This window comes from Pipistrellus hanaki (assembly GCF_964339955.1).
Source record: "Pipistrellus hanaki genome assembly, chromosome: 9".
NCBI classification, from domain to species: Eukaryota; Metazoa; Chordata; class Mammalia; order Chiroptera; family Vespertilionidae; genus Pipistrellus; species Pipistrellus hanaki.
Window position 1 is genome coordinate 6,803,618 of NC_140511.1, and position 19,505 is coordinate 6,823,122.

Sequence of the window (19,505 nt, forward strand, 5' to 3'; positions counted from 1 at the left end):
GCTCAGTCTCCCCAAAGGTGCTGACATCTCTTATTTGTTGTAACACCTTACTTTCTTCTACCTCCTTTTTGTTCTGTTTGTTACCCACCATGCTTGTGTTTCCCTGAGACATGGAGCCATGAGTGAGTGCAGGTACACAATCCAACACCTTCAGAGTCCTGTGTCAGTCTCCAGCCTTTTCTCCGAATGTCCCTCCTACTTCTCTATCTTAAATAAAAACCTGCCTATCCCATGGGAAGGCAACCTTTCCTGCAACCACCCCTCCCGTAGAGACATGTTCTCCCTCCCGGACATTCCCCACGTCCCTTCCTCACAGCAGGCACCCAGCAACACCCCTGTGGCTGCGGCTCAAAACTCTCCTCTTAGTCCGAACCTCACATACCTCAAACCCACACACAGGTTAAGCTATTCGAGCTCCTGTCTCCTCGGCTTCCTTCCTTCCTTCCTTCATCTCTAGCACCCTCCTCCACGCCACCTCAATGACCACTCCCACCACTTTAGCCTTGACCTTGGCTTCACCAAAAACTGACTGCTTCCCAAATCACTAACACAGGCATTGCCTCCTCCAAATAAAACCACCTCTTCTCCTGCTCGGGTGCTTAAGAAACTCATAACACAGGCTGTCTGAAGAACATGGTATAAGTTCGTTTCCAAGTATCTACAATTACTTCGTATCTGTCTTGACTCTTTAAATCATCTCTTTTCACCAAGGTTATTACTCTGAGGTGATATCCTAGTCTTTCATCTCCTCTCTCCTTTTCAAAACTTTGTTCCTTTGGTTACTCCAGCTTATCCCTACATCTTCAACCTCTTCCCAGCAGCTGGCTTCCCCTTAGCAGTTAAAAGGCATCTCTAGTCTAATTTTAAAAGCCTTCCTTACACCTCCCACATCTGCCCCAAACCTCTGACAGTCCTCCTCGCTCCTTTACCTTGCCTCTGTGGACTCAGCACAATTTGAATTTGTGAGTGTAGGACTCTCATCCAGGAGAACAATTATCCTGTCCTAACATCTAGAATGAGGCTGATGCCTAACAGAAAACTCAGTAATCATTTTTGAATGGATGAGAACTTGAAAATCATCAGTCAGCACAGATTTGTCCCTAGTTGTCAGATATTAAAACTGAATTTAACTGGGGTTCAGTCTTGATTAAAATAATCTGTCAATTTTTCTTAGTATGATTGTTTTAAAATATTAGCTCTTAAGTTATGCTGAACTACGGCTCACCCGCATCGTTCTCCTTCCCTCCATCCTGGCAGAGACTGGCCACGGAAGCCCCTGAGGACATGGAGCCGGCGGGAAGGTACCCAGCGTCAGCTCCGTCACCTGCTGGCCCACTCTGGCGAGACTTAGCAGCATCCTGGGGCTCGGGACTCACAGGGGGAGGTGTGGGTGAGTGCTTCGGGTGGCGCTGCTTCTGTAGCTCCATGGCTCTGCCAACTGGACAGAAAGAAATGGTCAAAAATGTGTGTTTCAAAGCAGCCAAACAACGATGATGTCAAAGGTCTGGAAAAATGTCTAAAACATGGTAGGCCCTAGAAAACTGTAAGGCTAATGATTACACAGAAAGAGGAAAGGGAAGTAGGAAAAGCAGAAAGGAAGGAAGGAAATGAGAGGAAGCGGGAGAGGGAGAAGGTGGAATAGGACTGGTGCAGCGTGAAGGAAGACAGGAGGTAGACAAAGATGAGCAAGAGAAAAGGAGAGCGGGATGCTGAGGCAGGGAGGTCCATGGGGAGCATCCGCACTGGTACTGTGGAGAGGAAGCCTTTGAGCTCTAGAAGCTCACCCCCCCAAACCCTCATCAGGTCATCACATTGCACCCTGGTCCATCCAGTTCCCCTCCTGCTCCTGTCCTCATACTGCACGGAGCTGCCCCCCTCACAGAGCTCCACATCATAGCCCCATGTTCTCCCTCACTCCACTCTTCTCTGCCTCTCCTTCTCCTCACCGTCTCTAAAAATGTCCTTCACCCGCTCAGTGTTTCTCCACAGGCCGCCTCGTCCTGTAGGACAGTTCAGTTGCTCGGTCCCACCCCTGCCCACGCCACCCTGCCAGTGTGCCCACGGGACTCGTGTCTTCCCCCAGCTCCACAATGCCACGTCCTCCTCGGCCCTCTCCAGGGGCTGACGCTCCCCTGGGCCTGACGGTGGAGGGAGATCAGAAAATAAAGCGTGGTGGAGAGGTGAAAAGTGTGAGAGACACATGTGTAAAAGGACTGAAAAAAGTATGGTGGAGAGACCCAAGCGCATGTTCTGTGTTTTTAATTTTTAACTTTACTGATCAGAATGTGAATACAAACAAAATTAGGACAGGTGAATGAATTATATTGTGGATAACTAGTGAGATGCTCTGCTACCATCACAGGGGATGTTTTGGACAATTATGAAGCCACATGGGGGAGCTCAGTGCAGACAGAACACCAAATAGAAGCAAAGCACATTGGAAGTTCAGAGGAACCATGTCAAGAACACCCTCTCTAGCAATTCCCTCTAGCTCAATGAGACCATTAAACGGTGGCGTGGGACACAAAACACAGCATTTTAAACTTCAACATACTTGCACTGTTGTCAGGACGGCTGGGCCTCCGTGGGGGCCCCAGGATGCTGGAGAATCCCCTTCGCTTCCCCTTTTCTTCGCCTTCCTTATCTTTCTTCATACTTTGCTAGAGTTAAGGTACAACCAAAGAGATAAGGATACATAACAGAGTGGGCTTCTTCTGTTACTTTCAAACATAGAAATGGAATTACAATGGTCATTTGAAAGAAATTGGTTAAATGTAAATGAAACACACACACACACACACACACACACACACGATACTCATTAGAAACTGGCACACAGTACTGTGTATAGATGAAACTTACGGTATCTGGGGGAGGTGGAGGAGTGAATATGGGAGATAAATGCTGATGGAAGGAGACTTGACTTGGGGTGGTGAACGCACAATACAGTGGACAGATCATGCATTATACAGTTGTAGACTTGAAATCTGTGTAATTTTATTAACCAATGTCACCCCAGTAAATTCAATAAAAGACATTTTTTCAAACTCTTTATAGCTGACAATTTTGTAAAACAAAAGGATATTTTTATTTTTTTATTTTTTAATAATTTCTTTTTTTTAATAAACAAATCAGCATAGTTATCTATGCCATTATATATATATATATATATATATATATATATATATATATATATATATATATATATATTATTGAAGGGAGAGGAATAAAGCGTTAGAAACATCGATGAGAGAGAAACATGGACCAACTGCCTCTTGCACACTCTCCACTGGGGATGTGCCGGCAAGCAAGGTACATGCCCTTGACCGGAATCGAACCCGGGACCCTTCAGTCCTCAGGCTGACACTCTATCCACTGAGCCAAACCGGTTTTGGCCAAAAGGATATTTTTATAACACATTTACTGGGAGCTTGTACATGATTCATTTATCCACTGAGCAAATATTTACTTAATAAGCTCAGGCAATGTGAGCGCACTATGCTAAAGGCTAGAGGTCCAATGATGAAGGAGCTCCTTGCACTCACAGAGCTTCACTATCAAATAAAAATTAAACAAAAACACAAATTATTATCAACTATGGCAGGCACCACAAAAGAAAAGGGTAAGCTGAGGATGGTACTCTGTAAGTTGCTACTTTCACTTTTCCTATTTTTTAGTCATTAGTTCCCATCCCGCTTTCTCACTAGGTTTGGAGTTTCTGACGACGGGAGCCACACCCTATCCATAGCAACTACACGAAGCTGCTGAAGAGCGAACACTGAGCAGGCGAAAGCACGAGCCCGCACACAGTGCTCTCCCAGCCTCACCTTGATTTTTGGAAGGAACCCAATCCGACCCCGCTTATGCTCCAAATTTCGAGGTTCTTTCACTTTTACTCCCAGATGCTTCATGTACATGAAAATAACATACTGCATTGTTGAACTGGAGGAAAACAGAAGAAGGAAAATAAGAAAAAGAAGGGTGGGTAAAATAAAGATAGCAACTGACTTCCAAAATCTCAGTGATAGAATTCTTAGAGTTCATTCATCACATAGAAAAGAAGGCATTACCAGGAAAGGATTCTATCTCAAAATACTAGAATATTAGTCAAATAAAATATAAGCCACCATGCCGAAACCGGTTTGGCTCAGTGGTAGAGCGTCGGTCTGTGGATTGAAAGGTCCCGGGTTCGATTCCGGTCAAGGGCATGTACCTTGGTTGCGGGCACATCCCCAATAGGGGGTGTGCAGGAGGCAGCTGGTCGATGATTCTCTCTCATCGATGTTTCTAACTCTCTATTCCTCTCTCTTCCTCTCTGTAAAAAATCAATAAAATATATTTAAAAATATATATATAAGCCACCAGAAGGAGATGGTCTACATTTTTTAAGTTAAAAGAAATAAAATATAATTCAGTACTGACAAAAGAAAAAAGTTTATTTTTTATTTCCTTAAAATTCTAGAATAAAAGTTGTATTACCTCTTATCTTCTTCTATAGCCTGAGCAGTCATCCTAAAAATAAAAACATTTACAAATGAAATATTAACGTTTAAGAAAAGAGTTGCTATTAAACCCAGATTCCTGAAGCAGCAGAAAAGCCACAGGGACTGTAATTCTAAGAAAAACCCCTCTATCCTCAAAGGAGCTGCATGCTTCTCACTCGTGTCCTGTCATCAGCTATAAATGTTCTATAGCAACAAATATGATTTCCAAGCCTCTGAATTTAAACCAATGAAAGCATTTAACCTGTTCATCAGCTAGAAATTTTATAGTTACTCATTTTGCTAATACCCAGAAAAAGAAACTCAAGAACTTTATTTAAAATAAATTATCAGCAAAAATAATAAAGGATCAGCAAAACATTCCGTCTATCAAGCACCATGAGCCAGGCCCTCTTCTGGATGTGCTAAGTGTCCCGTCTCTCAGCAGAATGAAGGGCGTTTCTACGTCTCGTCTGTTACTTACAACACTTCTTCAATTTTGGCAACAATCTGTTCTGCGCATGCCCGCTCCTTCTCCAAGATGACCCGGTCCTTGTCTCTCTCGATGTCAAGTTTGGTCAGTTCGCTTTCAGCCAAGGTCAGCCCCATGCTCCTTTTCTGCCTACAGGGAACAGGAGACATTGCCTGAAGTAGCTCAGAGGAGAGTATCTTTCCTCACCGTTTGCACAGCCGCGACCTCCCAGCAACAGGCACCGGTCTGGGTTTTCTATCAGCACACACATCTGCTAGGACGGCAGGGGAAGACCTTCCAGGGTGCTCACTGCACAGAGCACAGGCCCTGAAGGAACACTCAGCACACACAAACAGGGAAGCACGTGGGCTGGGAACAATGGACTCTCAATATCCAAACACACTGACTCCAGATGATCATTCTGCTTTAGAAAAAGAGGCGGAGACCAGGTGCTAAGCCGAAGAATTCATCTATAATCTATCAGCTACGTCTCTATTCCCACGCTTACCGGAAATCCTCCAGGTGCCTCTGGATCTCAGGGTGAACTCGTTCCTGCATAGTGTGAATATAGTGGCGGTGGAGATCCTCAGGAATAAGCTCAGGTCTTCTTTTTTCTGAAAAGAGAAAAAGGGAAACATTTATTTGATCTAAAGGTGTAATCTGTGCATTATCACTGGCAACGTACCAATGTGACTGGGGTAAACTTGTCTTGGGAGTAAGACACAGAGTTCTTCAGTTTAATTCATGTATTTCATCTCATGATTCAGATTTCATTTACCTTTCAATGCGATGATCTACTAGTCAACACATGACACATAACACCTTTACAAATGAGCTGAGCTACATAACTATAGATATAATTCTCCAAACTTACCTAGATCTACTGATATTTCATCAGGAACAGAAACTTTCAAGTGCTAAAACAGAAATGCAAAGAAAAAGTGAGACAGCACTCAGGACTTTTTAAGATGCATGCAAGTGCCTGCATAAAGTAAGTTAATAGAACCTGGACACTTCTTTTCACAAGCACCATCGTACATAAGCTCCTTTACTGTGCTCCCCCACCCAATGTCACTGCTCTGGTGTGTTCTGTTGTTTAACCTGGAAAAGAAGCCCTTTCCACAGATCACGCTATAAAGGAATTATCTACAATATTTACTAAATGACTAAATGCTTCTGTGCCTTACTTATTCTTACTGGCTTTATGGTAGCTTTCTGGAATGAATGAATGCTGACTTTGGCTTTCTAGAATCTGGTTAATCTACATTGTTTGAATTAATATAGGTAAAAACTAAACTATGTGCATATATTATTATATGGAAAATTCACTCATATATAACTACTAGAGGCCCAATGCATGCAACTCATGCAAGAGTAGGCCTTCCTTCCCCTGGCTGCTGGCACCCGCTTCCCTCTGGCCATCAGCAGGCACCTGGGACCCAGGCTTCCCTCGCAGCCCCGGCTTCATCCAGAAGGTCAGCTGGAAGGATGTCTGATCTAATTAGCATATTATGCTTTTATTATTATAATTTTTATTTACTGTATTTGACATACACCCACTACAGACCATGACATTTCCAGTCCCTTTCCCTAAAGAACCCTCACAATAGTCATTCTCCCAATGAGAGTTAGTGAATGTCATTTCTGAGGATTTGGAGTCTTAAATATCCAGTAACCATCTGCAGCATTTGCACTACTGAACTAATTAAAGTAACTGTGTTTTAGTTTTATACAGCTAGGATTTCTCCCATAATAATTGCAGTTTCTGGTCCCACTATTAATTTAAAATATATTTTCCTTCCCATCAATTTGGGAAATATTTTAAAAGTAAATGTTTTTTGCAGATATAGTAAATATCATAACCTCTGTATACTGACTTTATATTGTACACTTACTTAAGTTGTATACTTCCAGAATTTAAACAATTCCTATAATATCTGAAGTTTTATATTTGAAAATAAGTCACTGCTAAAAATTATGAGGTGGCTAATATTCATTGGAAGGACAGGAAGTGGATTTCTAAATTTTCTCCTTCACTGATGTTGCCATCTATACACGTGGGCACTTCTAAGAAAAAAATATCACCTGTGCATCAAAAATAACTAGTAAGTTAATCAAGGTTCTTACATTTTAATGTTAATAAACTTATACAGATCAGTAGCAAAATATAAAGTTTTAACTTAGCATGGAGCTCTATATGTAAAATTCAAATACACTTCAATATGGTGTCATTTCTTAATAAATATGATGCATAATATATTAAACAATGGCAGTAAAATCAGAAGCCATTCATTCAAAAAATATCTGAGTGACCACTCTGTGCTGCAATCTATTAATATTGGGAGTACAGCAGTGAACAGACAGGATAAAAACATCTTCCCTGACGAAGCTAACATTCAGAGTAGAGTAAGAATACAAACAAACAAAGTAAGTTAATAAAATATAAGTTCTATGGACAAAAATAATAGGAGAGAGAGCAGCATACAGTGAGAGGGTTACATTTAAGTGAGCTGGTCAGGGAAGGCCTCACAGTGGTGATTGTGTTCAGCAGTGTGCAGGCAGCTGTGGAAAGGGACGGAGAAAGGGGAGCTGGAGAAAGGAGAGGCGTGTTACTGCTTTGAGATGGGAGAACTAGCGAGTCTGCCACAGAAAACAAGCACAGCAGTGCAGGCAGAAAGTCTCTGCAGAGGAAGCAATGCACAGGCGGATGTGGCAGAGGAGAGGACGCATCTGCTCAAGCTCTCTTCGGTAGACGACTTTAAATTCCTAAAGCAAAAGCCAGGTCATCAGCTGAGGGAAGGACAGGGAGGAAGGAACAGGCGTTCTAGGAGAAAGCCGGTAGGACAGTCATAGGGGAGAACCAGGGACACGGAGTGACTGACTGCCTAGGGAGCATTAGGGCCAGTTCTCCTTTACCGAGAGCAAAGCAAATAATAAAACTCTTAGGAAACACTATTGCCATTTACTATCATTTATGTAAATAAGATAGTTTTCACCACTTTTTAGTTAAACTTGTACCTAAAAACTTCAGAGGCCAAGAGGAGTTAAAGTATGCAGGTGTTACCTTTTGGATCCTGACATGTAAATGTGCATCTTTGTGTTCTCTTTTTATTCCCTCATTCTAATCATACACATGTGACAACAGATAGGCCTACAACTAATTTAGAAATGATAAAAAAAAAAAAAAAAAAGCCCCACAAAAACAGCCAAGAGTAATCAATGACTGACAGATGTCACAAAGCACAATAAAGTCCAAAAATATGGAGGGAGTCCGGCTGGTGCAGCTCACTTGGTTGGAGCGTCATCCTGTCCATCAAAAGGTTGTGGGTTCAATCCATGGTCAGGGCATGTGCAGGAGATACCTGATCAATGTTTCTTTCTTTCTCTCTCTCTCTTTCTCTCTCTCTCTCTCTCTCTCTCTCTCTCTCTCTCTCTCTCTCTCTTTCTCTCTCTCTTTCCCCTCCCACTACCCCTTTCCCTCTCTCCTGTCCTCCTGTCTATCTCTCTCTCTCTCATTCTCTCTCTCCCCCCACACCATCCCTAAAATCAATAAAAAAAATAATAAACTAATAAAAAATAATAATTAAAAAAAAGTGAAAGAAAAAAACCAAATGGGAGGGAAAACTGGAAGTAGGAGGCCGATAACTCAATGTACTAGAGCAAAGAGTTTACTATTAACTTGTCAACTTACCGCAGATCGATCCAGGAAGAACTGATGGAACTCAAGGAAGATACGACGAGTCTCCTTGGAATTGGTCTGTTTATAAAGGTCTGAATAAAGATAACAGAGCTGTAGTAAAGAAGAAAATGAAGAAGAAAAGTGAGAAATCTTGAAATATATAATCTGTCATATTCTCAGAGTATGAATGTTTGCAACAGGCAAGTCACCATAAACAATGTACCAGAACAAAGGAAGCAGTAATAGTTAAAACATTCAACAAAGTGCTTAAAAAAATAAATAACATTTTAAGTATCTTTCATGTCTATCCTTAAATGTTTATAAAACTGAAAAAAGTCTTTCCACTTATTTCACAGAAGTGAAAAGTTTTATGGTTTATTAATCAATGTAAAAACTTTGAATTTGCTAAATCGTAAAATACATTACCAATGTCGCAGGATCAAACTGTGAAACTACATGGTGTAAAAAAACAGCCAAGTGAGCAGGGCGAGATTTCAGCAGTTCAATGCTCTGGAAACAGCTGCACTGCCCATTGATCTAGAAAGGGAAACAATTACACATCAGTGACTCCAACACAAATGCAAATGTCACGTGAGCTCAACTAAGCATAAACTATCAAAATCTACTTCAATCTTCCGTAAAAAATCCAATATTTGAGAACTTTCACTAGAATTTACTAGCAACACAAGCTATGGAATCTTTTCCTCTGACGTGAGAACTTTCAGTGGAGAGGCTAGGAGAAGGCCATCCTGGAAGAATGCAAGTTAGGAGATAATTATCAAGGAGCTGAGGCATCTCTGTATCAGCACACACCTACCTCACAGCATCCTGCAAATGTCCTGGAAGGCTCTGCCTAATAAGGAACCAGCTCTTTTCCTTTTCTTTTGAACTAATCACAGAAATGGTGGTACAAAATGGAGTTGTATCACTTTAAGTAACACTGGCCTATAATAAATGTATATATTCCTTACCATACAGAAAACAGCAATCATTAAATGAAGGTAACTAAAATCACAATTTTCATGTAATTTTTACACATAAGTAAATTAGGGTGAGACTAAAGTTAATCTAAGAAACAGTCCAATCCCCTACAATCTCTTAGAAAACACAAGAGGAGGCCGACACCCTCGTGGGCTCAGCCCACCTGCTTTTCCAGATGACCTAATAAATCCACAATTCTTATTTAAAAAGAAAGACAAAACAAGAGGATGTAACACTTGCTGCCTCCTGCACGCCCCACACTGGGGATCGAGCCTGCAGCCTGTGCATGTGTTGTGACAGGGAATCAAACCCTGACCACCTGATTCATAGCTCACGCTCAACCACTGAGCCACACCGGCTGGGCTGAGGTAGCACTTCTTATTCATCCTAGACCAGCAATACCCAACTATTAAAACCAAACAAATTACAAAAAAAACCAAACAAACAAAAACAACACCAAAACTACACAATAGCATCCCCCATAAACACAGACAAAAATCCTCAGCAAAATAATGGCAAATTGAATCAGCTATGTCAAAAAAGGAAAATGCATTATGGCCAATTAGGGTTTATCCTGGAATGCAGAGCTGGCTCAACAGGTTAACATCTATCCATATTAGGAGACTAATATAATCATATACTCGTTCAATAACATTCAATATCCACTCATGATAAAAACTCTCAGCAGACTAGGAATAGAAGAAAACTTCCTTCACCTGTAATAAAGAGTATTTGTGGAAAACCTACAGCTAACTTTATTATACTTTATGATGAAAGACTAATCTTTCTTCCTAAGGTCAGTAATAAAGCAAAGATGTGCTGCCTCACCATCCAGTTCAACTGCATTACTAGAAGTCTTAATCAGTCCAGTGAAGGTAACAACAAGAAACAAAAGATAAGCAGACTGGAAACAAAAAAATTGTCTCTAGTCACAGACACCATGGTTGCCTATGGAGAAAATCACAAATGTGTTGTTGTTACTGTTGTTAACCCTCACCCGAGGATATCTTTTTCCAGTGCTTTTTTAAAAGAGAGTGAAAGGGAGGTGGGGGAGAGAAACACTGATGTGAGAGACACATCGGTTGGTTGCCTCCCACATGTGCCCTGGGGTGCGGGATCAAACCTGCAACAGGGGTTGCCCTTGACCAGGACTAGAAGCCACAACCATTTGGTTTGTGGGCCAATGCTCTACCCACTGAGCAACATTGGCCAGGGCGCCAAAAGAGCTATTTTAAAAAGCTCCTTGAAGTACCAAGCCGATCGTATTCCTATATACCATCAATAAACAATTGGAATTTTAAAAAAAAACACCTCCCCCTCCGAAAATGAAGTACTTAGGACTAATCAGTGACTTATCAGTTTTAAAAGCAAAGTCATTCCTATTGATTAAAGCTAAAATAAGCAACTAACCCACTAATTAACCAGTTAATCTTAGTTAATGTCCAGAAAAAATGTTCATTTTTACAATAATCAAATATGTCAGAAGATTAGTGGGGGACTTTTTAGAAAAAAATATTATCACCTGTTCATGTTCAGTACCAAAATCATCATCCTCTGCTCCAATAATGTGAGGTGCTGTACGGGTTGCAGGGCTCCCGATAAGTGATTGAGTGTCCTGGTGATATTCAGAGAAAAGAAATAAAAAAATTAACTGTCATCAAATTCAGAGGAGGAATAAAGATGTGGTTTACCAAATAGGTGTGACTTATTTTTATTTGTTTTCTTTATGTATTTTACTCTCAAGTTTTCCAGGCCATCAACCACAGCAGCAAACAAACTACAATAGTATTTGGGGTTGGGGGACACAATTCTCCTGGAAATAATAAAAATTCTTTGCTCACTATACCCCTGGTTGTCTGATTTCAATCACTCTCAGGTTACTTCATTTATTACTCCATACATGTCTAGACCTTGTTACAGAAAAAATAAAATTAGTTTATATAAATTGTTAAATATTAAAAAGTTGTATTTTAAAATGTGAGTGAAGATATCAGGGCAAAGGAAACATGAGAGTAGAATTGATAATACAAAATTTGCAGAGGTTAATACAAAGATTTCTATTAATGTCGCATATTGAAAACTGTCGCTAAACCTTAATTTTTCGTTTTTAATTAATTTTCCCAAGTGCACAATGCAGCACTTCCAGCCTGCACTGTGATATTTTGGACAGGTAATGCTTTGTGGGAGCTGTGCTGTGCACTGTAAAGTGTTTAACAGCACCCTTCCCTCTACACACCTACTGGATGCCAGTAACAGCCTCCCAGCCACAACAATCAAAATGATTCTAGACATTATCAAGTGTCCAGGGATAAGAACACTCCTGGCTGAAAAGCACAGGCACAATGCAAAATTAAAGTTTAAAGCAATCACATAAAACACTGCTACAGAAACAAAAATGACAAAGTTACGAAAATAAATTACAGATATCACTCCATGAAATAGAAAATCCCTTTGTGAATTCACTGTGTAAAAATCAGCATGAAATAGGCAGTGTAGAGGCATCTATATATGTAAAAGCCCAGCAACCAATACGGCAAACAACCAGAATGACCGGTCGCTATGACGCACACTGACCACCAGCGGACAGATGCTCAACACAGGAGCTGCCCCCTGGTAGTCAGTGTGCACCCACAGCAGAAGCGCCACTCAGCCAGAAGCTGGGCTCACGGCTGGTGAGCATAGCGGTGCAGCAGGAGCCTCTCCCGCCGCCGTGGCAGTGACAAGGAGTGCTGAGCCAAGCGGTCAGAAGTAAGCAGGTGGAAGTAGGAAGCAGTGAGCCAAGTGGTAAGGAGCAAGCAGGTGGGAGGTTAGGAGTGAGCAGGTGGATGGGTAGGAGCAAGAGTCCTGGATTGCGAGAGGGATGTCCCTTGAGAGGGCGAGAGGGTGCAGGCCAGGCTGAGCAACACCCCCCAATGCATAAATTCTGTGCATCAGGCCTCTAGTTAATGGATAATGTAAAACAAATGGGATGCTTAAAGACCACAAATATTAAATTAAAAGATACCAGAGTATGAAGAGAAGTAACAATTTTAGAAGAAATAGAAAAGAAGGAGTTGACTTAAATCTGACAGCAGTGGGGCTATAAAGCTTTGGGAGTCATCTGCAAAGCAGTAGTAACTGAAACAAGCTGCAGACTAAGTAAATGACATGTCACTAGTTTTTCCTCCTGAAGCGTTGTCCCAAACCTTCGTATTTGCATCTGCTAACCTGGAGCAACACAATGTGCACCTCACTCCGGGTGACAGGAGAGCCCGCTCCGCACTGAGGGGGGAGATCGGAGCACACCAGCGTGCATCTCGCTATGGACCACAAGAAGGCGAGCACTGTGCAGACCAGAGCAGCCCACGCCCACTCCACCCTAAGCCAGGGTCTTGCTGAGGGGGCAACACGGAGTAGCCCAGCGCGTGCCCCACTCAGGTCACAGGGGAGCTCTGACTAGGCAACCCAGAGCAACCAGCACCTGCTTCTCCCCAGTGTGCCCGGAGGAACCCAGCACACGCCTCACTCTGGGACACAGGAGAGCACTGCCAGGGCGACCCGGAGCAAGTGGGTATCCCCAGCCAGGGGCCACAAGACTGCGCTGGCAGAGGGACCTAGGGTGCCACCCTGCCCCAGGTGCCAGGGCTGCTCAGAGAAACGCATGCCAGAGGGCTCTGGGCCCTCACAGGGAGCCGCACCCCAGAGGAATTGTGCACGTGCTCCCACCATCCTGAGCATCTGAAACAGACAAGTGAGGGACCAGGTCTATGGGCAAGAGGGCTACAACTCAGCAGACACAATGAAGGCTGAGAATTCAGGCAGACCCAGCCGCTGGGCTAGCGATGTCCAGACCACTGCCTGGAGAGGGTCTTCAACCTCTCAACCCCAAGCAGGGTGCCTAGGGCCAGAAAGAGACAGCAAAAATGGGGAGACAGACACAAACCCCCAAGGAAAGAAAAGGATGAATTGCTACAGGGAAGCATGGGACCTGGCTGGAATGTCTGTGAGGAGGATTTTCTGAAAGGTTGGGGACCTTGCCAAAGGCAGCAGCCCCTGTCTTGACTTTTCCAAATAAGTCCGAGCCCCCAGGTGTTTTGCTAGAATTTCTGTGTTTAAGTCTTTAAACCCAACCTTGTAGAAGCATGAGCCCTCTCCAGGATGCTTACCTGCTGACTGCATCTAGAGGTTAATATTAGTGCAAGCTGCTGTGACAATAAAAGCCAAAGGAGGCAGGTGAACAGGGCTACTTGGTAGCAACAGCCAAGTAGTGCCTTAGTCTCTCTTTCACAGAAGCATGTGTTAGAGTCATCCTGCATCCGTCACTCATGGCTGGAGAGTCAGCCCCTGCAAAGTGGTGCTCCTGTGTGAGTACCAAGGAACGCAGGGAAATGCAACGGACCCTCGCAAACGAAGAGTAAGAAAATGAAAGTAACTGTGCAGTAAGTCACTGGAGCCTACTTGGGATTTCCAAGTTCCAAGGAATTGTTTCTCAGCTAAGGAATTCACTCTCTGTTATACTTCTTAAGGATGTATGTTTTCCATTGGAAAAATAAGCCTATTTCTGAAAGCAAGGGAAAAAATGATTTGCCTGTATTCGCCTAGGATGCAAAGGTTTTATATATATTATTAAAATAATTGTTATATCAATCGGGAAGTTGAATACTTCAATGAATAGATTACTTAACACTTTTTTAATTGATTTTTTACAGAGAGGAAGAGAGAAGGATAGAGAGTTAGAAACATGATGAGAGAGAATCATCGATCAGCTGCCTCCTGCACACCCCCCACTGGGGATGTGCCCGCAACCAAGGTACATGCCCCCGACCGAAATCGAACCCGGGACCCTTCAGTCCGCAGGTTGACGCTCTATCCACTGAGCCAAACCGGTTTTGGCTTAACACTCTTTAATAATAATAATAATATATATTTGATTACATTCCAAGGGTTTAAATTTTAAGATTTGCTTTATCTCCTTATGAAGAAAAATTTTATACTTAAGATATATGGGAAACAATGTCAAATAAGAAAATAAAATGTATATTATATATATATATATATATATATATATATATATATATATATATATATATTAAATAGGTTATAATATGCTTTTATGTATAACCAAGTGTTATAAATTACAATATTGTAGAATATTGTGTTTTGCAAGAAGGACAAGATTCCATGTCATTTATATTACTCTATAAAGTATCTAAATTTATAGAAATACTAGCAAGAAAAATCAGGAGCAAAAAAATTTCATTATAGAACTAAATGAACTAAAAATAATTATAGTTTTAGTAATTTTTGTTCTAATAGCAATACACTTATTTGCATGAATCCAATAAGAATTTGATTTCTTTGTAGCAGGACATGAATCAGTTTCAATTGTAGTTTTATTAACCAAAACTTGGCTGGAATGCCATATCTGAAAGAGACATGCCAGGACTCTGGATGTCACCAGAAAGCTCTAATGAAGAGTGACCTTGAAGCCGGTAAGCCCCTTAGAATAAACAGCCTGGGCCCTGGCTTGGTCACGTGGCTCCTGGCACTCTTCCCAGGTAAGGAACAAAGATTGCTTTACTGAGAGATGGGATGAAAGACACCTCAAGACATCTATGGGGACCTCAACTTTAGGAATGCACCCCAATTCTGTAGATATTGCAGGCGAAGCCTGACGGCAACTGTGTAGCTTGGCTTCTTGGCCCTGGGAATACACTTTCTCATGAGATCCCAGCAAAGCACATTTTTTAAAAAATAGCTTATGTAATCAACTGTTATTCTTATTGTGCTCATGCAAACAATCAGGACAAATTATAACTACACTTAATACAGTAAGTAAATTAGTCTTTAATAAAAATAAGAATGATTTTAGGGAGAAAAAATGTTTCAACAGAAAATTATTAGAAACTGTTCTAACTTTTGCTCAATGAAACTGAATTTTATAACACAGTTTGTCTCCATTAGATTACAAGCCCTACTTGTACCTAGGGAATACCACCTCTAGGCACCATCGCCACCTCCTTCTGTGCCCAGGCCTCCTCGTGCACCTGACAGAGAGCAAGCATCTCTCGGCTCTGAGGGAGACCTCTGACCGCCTCGGCATGAGGCAGCGACAGAAAACCCCGGGTCCCCTTTCCCCGAAAGAATTCAGAGCCAAGACTCTTGAGGGGGAGGTGGGAGGCAGTTAGACAGGCATAAGCAAGGACGATAGGCCAACTCGAGGAGAGATAGACATACTTCTCACCACTCCAATTAATCTGAAGCTAGGCATAGAGGAAACTGTGTAGAACCTTTAATCATAACTAATTGAAAGGAATTTACAGTTTTTGTATAATAGAAGGTATAAAGGAAAAAGAAGGTGAAGTAGACAAACTGAAAGGGTATGTGTAGTTACAGAAGAAATATATATATATGTAGCAGAAGGTATATATGTTATAAAAGGTATATATAATATAAATTTTAAGAGGTATGTATAAGTTACAGAGGGTCTGTACAATTAAAGGAGAACAAAAGTTGAGGAGGTAAAATTGTGAAAAGAGATGCAAATAAAGGAATATAATAGAAAGAGAGGAAATGAGAGTAGGAATACTTACGAATAATTGTGAAAGTTATAAGAATGTTTATAAAAGTCCTAAAAGATCTATAAAGACAAATCTTAAAAGGAATTATAAGTATACTAAATAATAAATCTAATAAATAAAGCACCTAAATGAATTTGAAAAGTAATCATATTGTTTTAAACTAGAGGTCTGTTGCACAAAGATTTGTGCTAGAATAGGCCTTCCTTTACCTGGTTGCTGGCACCCGTTTTCCTCAGGCACCCAGGAGCCAGGCCTTCGCTCTTTGCTCCCAGCCAGCCGGGAGTTTGCAGTCTTCACTCTGGCCCGAGCACCATAAGCAAAGACTGCAACTTCACTGCACCGCCCCCCCCCCCCCCCCCAGCCACTTGGTGCGAACATCCACCACATTACCATAGCGACAAGGCGGAAGCTCCCACCTCGGGGCCAGGGAACCTGCAATCTTCACTCACAGCGCTCAGGCTGGGAGCTTGCAGTCTTTGATCCTGGCCCAGGCACCACTTCTGTAGCTCCTTCTGCCCCTGCCCTCTGCCTGATGGCAGGCATGCCACCCTGTCCAGCCACTACGCACCTGCATATGCAAATTAACCTTACATCTTTGCTGGGTTAATTTGCATATTCACTCCTGATTGGCTGGTGGATGTTGCAGAGGTATAATAGTCAATTTGCATCTTTCTCTTTTATTAGTGTAGGTCTTAGAACACGTCCTTATATGTGAATAGAGGGTTAAGTTTTCCCTAAAATTGTCTTTTCAAGACCTTTGCAAAGTTATTAGAGAGGTAATTTACCTATGAATCCAGCAAGCACAACCGTTACGCATAGTCAGACTAACCCACCAGAAATTAACATCATCTTGCCAACATTATCTCATTGCCTGACAATAGCTATGTCTACAGACCCCAGGCCTGCACGTAGCTACATCCTGTACCCTTTCCCATTCCCTTTTATCATCCTGTCCCCTATACTTTGATATAAGTAAAATTCTACAAATAGAAGAAAGAAACAAGCATATATTTTCTCAAGGATACTTACCTGCTGATTGTACATAGAGGTTAATTTTAGTTCAAACTGTTATAACAATAAAAGCCAAAGAAGGCAGATGAACAGGGCTACTTGGCAGCGATAACCAAGTAGTGCCTTAGCCTCTCTTTCACAGAAACACATGTTAGAGCAATCTATTCATCCATCGCTCTGGGTCTACAGGTCAGCCCTGGTAAATCACCAGAAAAGGAACTAAAAAAACGGAAGCATGCAATATGTCAGAAAAATAATTCTGAGAAAAGGTCATACAGTTCATAAACAGGGAGAGAAAAATCAACAACTTATGTAAGAATCAGGAGGAAATACAAAATTATATATAGATACAATAAAAAACAAAATAGAAGGTTTCAACGGTAGAATAGAAGCGAAGGACTGAATTAGTGAGTTAAAAGATATGACAGGGAAGAAAAACACACACAATCTAAAAGGATTATAAAGAGATATTGGAAAAAATTAGAAAGCCGAAGGAGAGCTTAAAGGAGCTTTAGGAAACCATGAAACGAAGTAACATACATATAATAGGGGCTCCAGAAAGACAAGAAGAGGAACAAAGATTAGAAAACCTATTTGAAGAAATATGACAGAAAATGTCCCTGATTTGGGAGGAAACAGTCACACAAGCAGAGAGAATCCCAAACAAGATAAACCCCAAAAGACCTACACCAAAATAAGTCCTAAATATAATGGCAAACATTAATGACAAAGAAAGAATCTTAAAGAGAAGAAAAAACAAGATAGCGGCATAGGTAAACACCTAAACTGCTGCCTGGCACAATTTCAAAACTACAATTAAGGACAAAATGGACATCATTCAGAACCACAGGAAAGCTGGCTGAGTGGAAATTCTACAAATAGAAGAAAGAAAAAAGCACAAGAACACTCAGAAGAGCTACAAAAGGCTGTGGTATGAAGACATGTGCGCAGAGAGGACAGGCAGCTGAGTGCCTAGCTGGCTTTCTCAAGTGGGAGGGAAAAGGAAGCTTCTGACTGCACTGAACCCCAGTTCTGAGCAAGACCCTGGTGACCGAGACTCACACGGGGGAAATATGAACTGTCAGGAAAAGAAAAAAGCACACAGAAACTCAGGGAAGCTGCTGCGAGAGGCAGAGATCCAGAGGTGCTCGCGAGTGCGCAGAGAGGACTGACTTCTGAGTGTGCCATTGGTTTTCTCTAGCGGGACAGGGACAGAGGCTCATGGCTGCGCTGAACTCCAGTTTCGGGCAAGAATCTGAGAATACAGATTCATTGGAGAAGAAACTGGACTGTCTGATGCAAGACTCGGGAGGCTTTCTCTCAGAGGTGATTGCAGCAATTACCAAAGGACATTAAAGCCTAAGGGCCTCATAAGGCAGGGCTGATGGGAAGCCAAGGCTGTCTGCCCAGCCCTGAAACTCTGCTCCATCCAAGCTGAGCACAGAGGCTTTGCAATTTTGCAAGTGTTGTCTCATAAGGCTGTCTCCAGCACAGAAGTTCTCCTGGCATGGACACAGCTGATGCTCACAGCCAATTGACCCGGAGGTCAATTCCTCCCAGTGATACCAACAACAATCAAGACTTTAATACAGCAAGGCTGTACACACAGTCCACAAAGGGTGCACTAAGAATGTCCACTTTAGGTAACTGTGGAGGCTGAGCCACTGGGCCATATAGGACACCTAGCACACAAAGCTACCCTACCAACTCCGGGAAGCAAAGAAAATGCGATCACAAAGAAACAAATCACAAACAAAAGAAATGGAGGAAAACAAACAACTGGATATAGATTTCAAAACCACGGTTAAAAGGTGTGTTTTTTTTTTAACAATTTCCTAGAAAATGCTGATAAAATTTAGCAAGACCCTCAAGGATATGAAAAAGGACCACCTAGAAATTAAACATACACTAACTGAAATAAAAAATATTATAGAGACCTAACAGCAGACTAGAGGATCGCAAGAATCAAGTCCAAGTTTTGAAATACAAAGAAGCAAAAAACACTCAACCGGAAAAACAAAGAGGAAAAAAGAATCCAAAAGTTTGAAGATAGTGTAAGGAGCCTCTGGGACAACTTCAAGCGTACCAACATCCGAATTATGGGGGTCCCAGAAGAGAGAAACGAAGATACTGAAAACCTATTTGAAGAAATAATTACTGAAAACTTCCCCCACCTGGTGAAGAAAATAAACTTACAAGTCAAAACCCCAAACAAAAGGAATCCAAAGAGGACCATACCAAGACACATCATAATTAAAATGCCAAGACACATCATAATTAAAATGCAAAAGACAAAGGGAGAATATTAGAAGCAGCAAGAG

The 19,505-nt window shown here is 41.8% G+C and overlaps 1 protein-coding gene across 5 annotated transcripts in view; it reads right to left on the bottom strand.

Annotated features, from left to right (window-relative positions):
* Positions 1 to 19,505, bottom strand: part of ARHGEF12 (Rho guanine nucleotide exchange factor 12) — a 202,163-nt gene that overhangs the window by 54,221 nt on the left and 128,437 nt on the right. For all 5 annotated transcript variants that reach the window (XM_084895549.1, XM_084895547.1, XM_084895550.1 and 2 more), the window contains 10 exons: positions 11,136 to 11,228; positions 9,059 to 9,169; positions 8,645 to 8,743; positions 5,828 to 5,870; positions 5,462 to 5,567; positions 4,966 to 5,103; positions 4,480 to 4,512; positions 3,828 to 3,942; positions 2,555 to 2,660; positions 1,226 to 1,438 (listed from right to left, as the gene is read on the bottom strand). In XM_084895549.1, coding sequence (XP_084751675.1) covers positions 1,226 to 1,438; positions 2,555 to 2,660; positions 3,828 to 3,942; positions 4,480 to 4,512; positions 4,966 to 5,103; positions 5,462 to 5,567; positions 5,828 to 5,870; positions 8,645 to 8,743; positions 9,059 to 9,169; positions 11,136 to 11,228 — 1,057 coding nt within the window. The remainder of the gene's footprint in view (positions 1 to 1,225; positions 1,439 to 2,554; positions 2,661 to 3,827; positions 3,943 to 4,479; positions 4,513 to 4,965; positions 5,104 to 5,461; positions 5,568 to 5,827; positions 5,871 to 8,644; positions 8,744 to 9,058; positions 9,170 to 11,135; positions 11,229 to 19,505) is intronic.